The sequence below is a fragment of the Carassius carassius genome, chromosome 50 (genome assembly GCF_963082965.1).
Source record: "Carassius carassius chromosome 50, fCarCar2.1, whole genome shotgun sequence".
NCBI classification, from domain to species: Eukaryota; Metazoa; Chordata; class Actinopteri; order Cypriniformes; family Cyprinidae; genus Carassius; species Carassius carassius.
Window position 1 is genome coordinate 14,687,137 of NC_081804.1, and position 11,139 is coordinate 14,698,275.

Below are 11,139 nucleotides of genomic sequence, written 5' to 3' on the forward strand. Positions count from 1 at the left end.
TTAGCAATAAAAATAATTCAGCCTTGTATTGTGCTGTTTGGCTGGACACAAGAGGGTAAATATTCATATGTAATAAAAATCCTCCTCTGAGGCTTTTGCTAATGTAGATACTTACAGAGAGATTCCAAACACTCTCCGGAATACTTAACTCTGATTGGTCAACTGCAGCTTTATTTTTTTTTTGTCAGAATCTGCTAGGAGCTGGTGATTTTTCAGTATTATTTACAACAGGATCTGTAATTTCTTAGGTTTAAATCAAAGACTTATACCAAATGATTTATACGATTAAATAAAACAAGTTCTCAAAAAAAAGCCTGCAGAGGTTCAGCGAATGCAAGGATTTTACATTTAAATAGTTTTTTTTTTTTAATGAAGTTGATACTTTTTTTACATGCTGTTACCTCTTAGCAGATTTTGACTCTTATATAAAACCTCATGAATTGAACTGAAGATATCAGAACAATGAACAACGGCCATGTTGAAATAATAGCGCCTGTCGGACAGACACCACAGTGGCTATTATACAGAATTCCCTGGAAGTTTAATGAACAGAACACAGCATGCACACAGGGAAATAAGGTTAAGATTTCACCATGCATGACCATGGCTTTCCAGAGAGGGTGTGTAAATCAGACTACAATGGAAGTTCGTTTCTGGAAGTCTGGGACATCCAAAGCCAGGATCATACACAGTGATAATGTTTCAAAACGCCACCTGGAATGGTCGGTCCTAAAAAATTATTCCTCAAAGTTTCAGTTCCTGGAAAATCAAGTGACTCACGTGCAGCTACACGGCTAGTTCTCACATCATACCTCATACCTCACACCAAAAGCCTGTTTTCATGTCCACACCTTTCTTTAGAAATCTGTTAAAACTACTCTAGATAAACCAACTGCAAAATAAAACCACTTCTGACAGCCCACCCAGTAAAATAAGCCAGAACGGTGTCAAGGGACTGGCACCGAACGAGAAGTAAAGCTTATTTCTTTTAAGAAGGATCCATTCTGTATTTTGAGCAGGCTAATAATTTAGTGTAATGTACAAAATGCAGCTGTGGAAGTTTTTTTATTTTTCTTCTGAGTCTATAATGACGGGAAAGGCTTGTTCACATTAATACACATTTTGATTTGGATTTCTTCTTTTTCTTCTTGCCATCCTTGCTCATCTTCTCCTTGTGCTTCCGGATTTCTCGGACTAAAGTATAAAACGCGTCGTCCACGCCCTTCAGAATAAAGGGAAAACAAGAACTTCGGGTTATCGTCTAAAAGCATCAAACACTCTAACAAAAAAAAGAACAAGAATCTATGCCCAACTTAGGCTGCCATATTCCAAACATTAGCCATCTAACATTAAAACTGGCCTCAGAGAAGTCTTAAAAAGGCCATGATCACCAAACCCACAGTGAAACTAAAAATAAACTGGGGGAAAAGATAGAGAAGAACGTCAATCTCACAAAGAAACGGTCATACTCAATTCCAATATCAAAAGGAGACGTTATATCCTGCAAAAAAAAAAAAATATTTTTTTTTTATGCCAGTAAAGCACACTTTCTCTTTAAAAAATAAAATAAATCCTGTATGGGAAATTATGCTTTTAAATGTAATACCTAAATTCAGTTAATTACGTAAATATATCTTGTCTGTTTTTTTTTGTTTGTTTTTTTACAACTTTGCATTTATTAAAATCCCCACAACAAACAAATAATTTCCGTCTGGAAAGTGATTTTTTAATTACTATTAGCATTATTTAAATTAAGTAAAACTAATACTATAAACAAATAAAAACGGTCTTGAAAATGATATTGTATTACAATTAGCATTCTTTACATTCAAATATGACGTACAATTCTAAACACTTCATTTGTGTTCTAAAATAAGGTTTTATTTTTATTCTATGATCAAATGTGGAAGGTGCGATTATGAAAATAAATATCACGATGCTAAATCTCTTATCGGTTTTAAAAATAGGCTTCTTTTTTTTTGGGAAAACGTATTTTGGGCTGAAACATGACCTGGATATTTCTCTGGCAGATTGCGAGACTCGTAAAGTGCGAGGTGTAAAGTGTATACAGCAGATTTGGTACTCCACAGCTGGGCTTCACACTTACCCCGCTCACATCAAAACACATTTTTTAAGCTTGATGCATTGAGTTGTCTTTTCTTCTTTACTGAGTTTTCTCAGCCGGTATTGCCTGATTTCCCATACCAGAGTATAAAAGGCATCTTCCACTCTCTGCAGTGCAAAACACAACTCCCTTCAGTGTCAAGAGACGCACAGCCTTCATCACCGAGAAGCGGAAACAGTCTGAATTGGGTTTCGGGAACCAAATGGCACTATAAAGTTTTCCACATAGTGCTGGCACAATTAATATTAGCGTTTTCTTTTTGATTATTTCTGGGAATTTGGAAAGAATTTGGCATAATCAAGTTTTTACATCAACTTTCCACAAAAAACTAAACAAAAACATGCTATTCAATGGGATGATACATGTTGGAAAACAGTTTTAGAATTAGAAAGTGCTATTAGAGCAAGATACACAGAACCATTTCGGCCTGCGGCCAGAGAGGGAATTGTGGGTATTGAAGACTTTGGTGCCGGCGAGGTGCATGTGATGCTCCAAACAAAGAGAAAATAAATTAATTCAGGAGGTTTTATTACACCCCAGCACCACAAGGAGTTGTGATTTGAGCACTGCAGAGTGTCTGCCCTGATATTTAACATGACAGATAGAACAGTTTGATATCCCCAACTGATTAATAGTGATTAAACCCCTGATCAACCAATCAAAAAAAGATCCATTTATGAAATCAAACAGACACATTATAATGAATTTACATGAGAGACCAGGTACAAACCCAGAGGAAGATCAGTTGTGTTGTGTGATATGACCTGATTGATTATTCATCAAGCACTCAGAATTAACTCATTCATAAACCCAGTGTAAAGCAACAGTACACAATGACCAGCTTTCCCACAATTCTATACATTTCAACTGACTTCAGATGGTGTGTGAATGTAACAAAAACCATGTCTAGGCCACAGTTACCTCCTAAAAATAATACAATAAAATGCATATTCATGCAATAAGACTTACTTATATTGTGACTATTTTAAATGAAAAAAAATAAAAACAGGGGTGTAGGGGAGTTCAAATTTTACCTTTTTATTATTACTTCTAAAGACATTTTAAACAGTTAGCAAAAAAAATTATCTTCATTAAAATGTTACATTTTGACATCACATCTATGACTCTGCTTGGGCAAAAAAAAAATGTATGTTCATTTTGGGTGAACCATACATGATATAGATTATCATATCATTGCAAATGTTATATTACACCTCTTACAAATTAAATAAAAAAATATTATATATTTTTTTATTTATTATTTTTATTTTTTTACAATTTCCTTTGATTTTGATAAAATGTGACCGAGACATGTTCTTATAATGCTTTACAAGACACACCTTTAATGGTTGTATATATTCTGGTTATTGTTAACTTTTATTATAGATTTCAAAACCATTTTTAACCCAATAATGCATTAACATGACATTAAAGACGACATGAAATGGCATTCACAACTCATTTATCTATTTATCTTAACGCATTTCGAAGCTAAATAATACTGTGAAAAATTTTTATAAAATGAAGGTTTGGGTAATTTTATCCATCGAAATTTGAATCCTATGCTACTAGGATATTATAGACTCTTTTTAATTATGGCTTTAGTAGTGTCAGCATAAAAGTGGTTTCAGAGGTGGATAAAGGTTTATGGTAAACAATTTTTTTATAATGACGAGCAGTGCACAAGTACTAAGGACATTTATTTATAGAAAACAGTTGATTTTGATTTCATGTTGTCTTTAAACCAGTTTTAAACCTTTTATTTTCATTGATTTGTCAGACACGATTGTATTCGATCCACGACCACCCATGTCTTGCATACCTGTCTCGTCTTTGCTGAGGTCTCTATAAATGGGATGCCGTAGCTCCGTGCTAAATCCTGAGCCTGCTTGGTGTCCACACTGCGGGATGGAAGATCACACTTATTCCCAACCAGGACCATGGGGACGTCCTCAGAGTCCTTTACTCGTTTTATCTGCTCTCTGCCAAAAACACACAGCACACTGAACGTCAAAAATGAATCTGACATTGTGAGGCGTTTTAACCCATTACTGACCTGATTCTGCAGGTTATGTGACTGCACACTGTTCGGTTTCTATCAATCCCTCACCTGTAGTGGTGAATGTCCTCAAAGGACTTGGTGTTATTGATGGCGAAGACACAGAGGAAGCCCTCTCCTGTCCTCATGTACTGATCCCTCATGGCGCTGTACTCCTCCTGACCTGCAGTGTCCAAGATGTCCAGGAGACACGTCTCCCCATCAATCACCACCTGCTTCCTGTAGGAGTCCTGCACAAGTGAAATGACCTTTTGAGCAGGTTGAACAGTATAACAATCCCAAGCTATACTGGTTCTGTCATATCAATGCACCACAATAATACCAAGCATAAAATATCCCCAAAATTATATCAAAAACCTGACATTTGTAAAAAATAGCGAATAGCAAAAATAGCGTTTGAGTTTTAAGGGATCATTCGTGTCAATTAAGTCTAGCAAAATGGCTGTACAGGTCAACACGAAATCCAAATTAGAAAAATTTTCTTCAGCATTTGTATTGCATGTTCTAGGACTTAATTCATCAGCACACATTATTCCAAAGGAAATTTGCCTCCATAATTTTACGTCAAAACTACAACAAACATATAAAGAACAAAAAAAAAAAAAAAAAAATCAACCCCCAAACATCTACAAAACAAACAACTACAAAACAACAACAAAAAAATCACGTACAAAACAAACATCTAAAGAACTATAAAACATCTAAAAACTACAACCCCCCCCCCCAAAAAAAAAACTACAAGACAAACATCTAAAGAACCACTACAAAACATCTAAAAACTACAAAATCATACCAACACATCTAAAAAGCATTAAAAAAAACTACAAAAACATCTAAAAATAACTTCAAAACAATTACAAAACATCTAAAAAGCATCTAAAAAAGCAATTACAAAACTACAAGACCAAACAACTGCACTTCTTAGCCAATCAACCAATCCCAGAGTAAAAATAAAAGTTCTGTCCTACATTTTTCCCCACTCTGATAGGACACATCACATAAATAAATAGGTTGTGAATGCTGTTTGAAGTTGACTTTAAAGATAACAAGAAACAAGGGAGAGAGAGAGAGAGAGAGAGAGAGAGAGCAAACAAACAAAAAACTTATTTGGAAATATGTAAATTTGTAAACTAAACATAGAAGGGTGCCAAGCCAGAAAAGTGAAAGGTAAGAGACACAATGGCCTTCAATCTGGAATTCACCTTCTTTTAAACCAGATCACAGTGTTGAATCTTTAATAGCTTTTTTACATAAATCACATGTGGGTGACACATGCCTCACCTCTATGGTTGGGTCGTATTCGTCCACAAAGTGGTTCTGGATGAGTTGGATGGTGAGAGCACTCTTGCCCACGCCTCCAGCCCCTACGACCACAAGCTTATATTCTGTCATTCTTCACCTGCAGATGAAAAGAGATTCAAATCAATGAGCAGTTAAAGACTTTTGCAGCACCAGCTTTGATATACTTACCGGACTTCAAATAATTGTCAATTAACTGATGCTATTATCCAAAGCACCTTCACTAATTTCAGATTCAGTCTGCTGGTGTAACCTAGAGTTAGACTAACTTGCTCAAGGGGATTGAAAGTGATAGTACAATAATAAAGCCTTTTTACGGTTTGAACTTACAACCGTTCAGCTACCAACCCAGATTTTTTACCATTGCACCACAGCATCCTACAGTAAGGCAAGACTGGAAAAGTTTGGCACGTTGACATTTAACTAAAATGCCAGGTCAAATGGACTGACCCAAAAAGAGCATTTGAACACCACTATTAATACATTAGTAGTACAACCCGAATTCCGGAAAAGTTGGGACGTTTTTTAAATTTTAATAAAATGAAAACTAAAGGAATTTCAAATCACATGAGCCAATATTTTATTCACAATAGAACATAGATAACGCAGCAAATGTTTAAACTGAGAAATTTTACACGTTTATCCACTTAATTAGCTCATTTAAAATTTAATGCCTGCTACAGGTCTCAAAACAGTTGGCACGGGGGCAACAAATGGCTAAAAAAAGCAAGCAGTTTTGAAAAGATTCAGCTGGGAGAACATCTAGTGATTAATTAAGTTAATTGATATCAGGTCTGTAACATGATTAGCTATAAAAGCTTTGTCTTAGAGAAGCAGAGTCTCTCAGAAGTAAAGATGGGCAGAGGCTCTCCAATCTGTGAAAGACTGCGTAAAAAAATTGTGGAAAACTTTAAAAACAATGTTCCTCAACGTCAAATTGCAAAGGCTTTGCAAATCTCATCATCTACAGTGCATAACATCATCAAAAGATTCAGAGAAACTGGAGAAATCTCTGTGCGTAAGGGACAAGGCCGGAGACCTTTATTGGATGCCCGTGGTCTTCGGGCTCTCAGACGACACTGCATCACTCATCGGCATGATTGTGTCAATGACATTACTAAATGGGCCCAGGAATACTTTCAGAAACCACTGTCGGTAAACACAATCCGCCGTGCCATCAGCAGATGCCAACTAAAGCTCTATCATGCAAAAAGGAAGCCATATGTGAACATGGTCCAGAAGCGCTGTCGTGTCCTGTGGGCCAAGGCTCATTTAAAATGGACTATTTCAAAGTGGAATAGTGTTTTATGGTCAGACGAGTCCAAATTTGATATTCTTGTTGGAAATCACGGACGCCGTGTCCTCCGGGCTAAAGAGGAGGGAGACCTTCCAGCATGTTATCAGCGTTCAGTTCAAAAGCCAGCATCTCTGATGGTATGGGGGTGCATAAGTGCATACGGTATGGGCAGCTTGCATGTTTTGGAAGGCTCTGTGAATGCTGAGAGGTATATAAAGGTTTTAGAGCAACATATGCTTCCCTCCAAACAACGTCTATTTCAGGGAAGGCCTTGTTTATTTCAGCAGGACAATGCAAAACCACATACTGCAGCTATAACAACAGCATGGCTTCGTCGTAGAAGAGTCCGGGTGCTAACCTGGCCTGCCTGCAGTCCAGATCTTTCACCTATAGAGAACGTTTGGCGCATCATTAAACGAAAAATACGTCAAAGACGACCACGAACTCTTCAGCAGCTGGAAATCTATATAAGGCAAGAATGGGACCAAATTCCAACAGCAAAACTCCAGCAACTCATAGCCTCAATGCCCAAGCGTCTTCAAACTGTTTTGAAAAGAAAAGGAGATGCTACACCATGGTAAACATGCCCCGTCCCAACTATTTTGAGACCTGTAGCAGAAATCAAAATTGAAATGAGCTCATTTTGTGCATAAAATTGTAAACTTTCTCAGTTTAAACATTTGCTATGTTATCTATGTTCTATTGTGAATAAAATATTGGCTCATGTGATTTGAAAGTCTTTTAGTTTTCATTTTATTAAAATTTAAAAAACGTCCCAACTTTTCCGGAATTCGGGTTGTAGTACTTTTATTATCCCCTTGGGGAAATTCTGTTTCAGTGGTTTTCAACATGCGTTTCACATAGAAAACAATACAACATAGCAACAAGAACACAAGTATGAAGGGGAAAATTTTATTTTCTAGAAATAATCAATATGGCACTGAATCAACTGATCCATAAAGGAATACTACAGTTCTCTATGGCTTGAAATTATTTCGTTGTAGGAGCATATATAACACCTACATCATTCATCATCTCTACAATAGATTTTCTTCGATCACTTTATTAGTACAACTAAATAAATCCAGTAAAATAAACAGACTCAGCCGGATTCAATGCATAATGAATTATAGACTAGCATGATTTGACATGTTATGAAGATCATATCATCTTACATGCTGCTACTCTATAACTTAATCATGAGTATAATCGTTACTTCTCACTTTTCGTTACAATAACTCAAAACCGATTAATCTACAGTAAACAGAATCAATTCAACAGGTGATACACGATGCAAAAAGAAATTTAACAATTTTAAGTTATATATTTATAAACTAGTCCTCTAGAAGACTTTTACTTGGATTTTTCTTTATTGGAATTTAAAATCGATTAATTTAAAACCCCATAACAGTCACTGTCCCACCTGTGGAGACGCTTGGCACTCTTTTTTGTTATTGTCTTTTTCTCTATATAATCTTTTAGTAATCATCATAAATCATATATCATTTGAAAGGTTAGAAGCCCAAGATTCATTCTGTGAAAACCATTTTAAAAAACGGATATTGCGTTACCATGGAAATGGTACTTTAATATCTAATGGCGGTCTCCTCCCCCTTAGTGGGCAGGGTCAAGTGTCAGATTACAAAATGCATTATGGTCTTCTAGAATCAAACCTTTTTATAAACTTGGCCACAAACATATCATTGGAAAGGTCTGAGTTTCAGGATTTCATATTTGGTGGTTATTTTGAGATAGAAAAAATCATTAAGCAAAATTCAAAGTAGCTTTGATAACTCCCAGTGGCTGTGTGTGGTATGATGCCCTAAATAAAATCTCAAAGGAACCTCAATTTTTTATATATCAACTTCAAATTTGTAACAATTTATTTTAGACACAATGATTGAATTTTATACCAATTTTAGAGTAAAATCGGTTATGTAAAATTTATAATAAAATAAAATGAATATAGCGCATTTTATTTACAGTACATTTAAACTTCTATAACTTTTTGATACTTCAATTTTTTTTATTGCACTTTTGCCAAAATCTGAAATTTTTCTTCTTTAAAGAGAGACCAACCTTAGGTTTATATTGCAAAAAGTGTTCATAAATTACAGCAATTTAAGTTTGGATAGTGCACTTTAATGCCTATTTAAAAATGGGGGGTGACAGTTAAGGGGTTAAAGACTCAAAGACTGCAACACAATACTACGATTTGATATCGTTTTTACTAAAAACCAACCTTTAAGTATTTCATGTATCTTTTTGAGGTTATATGATTTATGTTGTGTGTAATAAAGTGTGAATTAGATTTAAACTCAAGTTAAAATGAGTGAATCTTTAAGAAGTACGTTATAGTTAAACGCATTGTATCGCAGGGCCCGAGTTTAACTTGGGCGTGCGATGCCAATAATACACTGGAACAAAATATATACACACAAAAGCTCACATTTAACCAATGTTCAGCTTTATCTGTACATGATTGCTCGTGACTGTTAATACACACGTTAAAATAGCTTTTTTTTATTATCTTTACCTCGGTGTTTGTAAGTTCCGCGTCTGAAAAGCGTCTAATCACTCGAGCGTTTATCATGACCTTGCATTAATGTTATTATCCATTTAAAGAGCGTTTATAAAGCGCATATATCTGTTGACATTCCCGTCAGAGGGTTTACTTATTTTTTATTTTTTTCAAACTGGAAAATAATAAAAATAGGGCTGAATTCTGTTCTTTCCAGGCTTACATGGCCTGCGCTCGGAGGCTGTGCTTCACACAGATATGGGCGGACACACTGTTGCGTCCACCTAAATGATCACTTACCCCAAAATATCAACGATTTGCAGCTGTTTACGGTTATTTTCAGTAGGTCGAGGAGGTTAAAAGGACGAGTAATACGCAGTCGAGCAACCACTTCCGAGCATCAGCATGCATCTTGCATTATAATAGACGAAACATCTGTAGGTGCAAATAATCCCGATAGGTGTCCTTTCAATGAGCTGTGCAGGGCGGAGGGCTTGATCGATAACTGACCGGCTAACAACGCTGCTGATTAAAGGCTAAATGTGGTTATACGACGGATAACGAATGCACTTTAGTTTACAGTGTAATAGCACACGAGAATGTGCCACAACATATTCGATACTGGGCAAAGACCGGCTTTTGACAAGCGATGAGAGCAGTATTGGTGTAGACTGGCTTGCTGCTTAAATAGGCCCTAAATATAACCGGAACGTGTACGTGCGTGCGTCATCGCGTATGTGGAATCTTATTGGATGTTTCACCTGTCAGTCAGAATTCAGGGGTTTGCTTACGGTGTGCGAGGAGCCAATCGTCTACGGTATCGACTGACTTATACAAATTACTCGCCTTAGATGTTTATTGTTTGACTTGATACTTTATAAGTTATTTTTCTTCTTTGACATTTAATGTAAATACAGTTAACAGATACACATAATTTTGAAACAAAGCATACAAAGTAAATAATATATATAGGGAACATTTTTTAAATAAATATATATTTAAATTATTAAATTATTAAATTATTATTTAAGTTTTATTATTACTATTATTATTATTGTTATTATTTATTTTTGTTTCTATGTAATGTTTTATTTATTTCATAAAAACTGTCAATACTGAAAATATTTGTATGTCTGCATTTCAGTATTAACAGTTTGTGAAGAGATGTTTTAGTTTACAATAATACATTTATCACAATTAAAATGATCATTTATATAGTAACCAAAAACAATATGACTAATAGGCAAAGAAAATTCACTAAATGATTATGAACATTAATATCAGGGCTGGATACGTTTTAAAATACATCACTAGAGTTCCACAAATATTTTACTAAGAAAAAGATTATGATTGCATACATTATGTTTGAAATTCCCCCTACATGTTTTAATAAAGTTCACTTTTAGTTATTATTCATATATTTACATTATAATGTAAGTAATTCCAAAGAATCTACTAATACAAAAATATTTTGCTAAACCAAGAGTGCTGAAAAAACAAAGTGAAAGATTTACGATTTATCTATCTGTCTGTCTGTCTGTCTGTCTGTCTACCTACCTACCTATATATATATATATATATATATATATATATATATATATGTGTGTGTGTGTGTGTGTGTGTGTGTGTGTGTGTGTGTGTGTGTGTGTGTGTGTGTGTGTGTGTGTGCGTGCGTGCGTGTGTGTGTTAAATAATTATAATCTTTGAATAAATAATTTCCATTTTAATTTTACAAGATTCAATGAAAAAAGCTAAAGACACAAGGTGTCAGCATTTCCATGGGTTTCTAACTCAAGTTTAATTTCAATAATGGCGTCAAACTGTTTTTGCTGTATTTA

At 35.1% G+C, this 11,139-nt stretch overlaps 1 protein-coding gene across 2 annotated transcripts; it reads right to left on the bottom strand.

The window, feature by feature from the left end:
* Positions 1-368: 368 nt before the first annotated feature.
* On the bottom strand, positions 369-9,983 carry kras (v-Ki-ras2 Kirsten rat sarcoma viral oncogene homolog). Of its 2 annotated transcripts, XM_059545907.1 has the most exons (6): positions 9,602-9,983; positions 5,466-5,583; positions 4,236-4,414; positions 3,948-4,107; positions 2,108-2,232; positions 1,088-1,222 (listed from the first exon to the last, which is right to left on the bottom strand). In XM_059545907.1, exons 2-5 carry the CDS (start codon positions 5,574-5,576, stop codon positions 2,113-2,115), a joined length of 570 nt encoding a protein of 189 aa, XP_059401890.1. In that variant the 5' UTR covers positions 5,577-5,583; positions 9,602-9,983; the 3' UTR covers positions 1,088-1,222; positions 2,108-2,112. The 2 variants fall into 2 exon arrangements, with proteins under 2 accessions (XP_059401891.1, XP_059401890.1); XM_059545908.1 differs by lacking the exon at positions 2,108-2,232 and having other exon boundaries at positions 369-1,222; positions 9,602-9,981.
* Between the last annotated feature and the right edge of the window lie 1,156 nt (positions 9,984-11,139).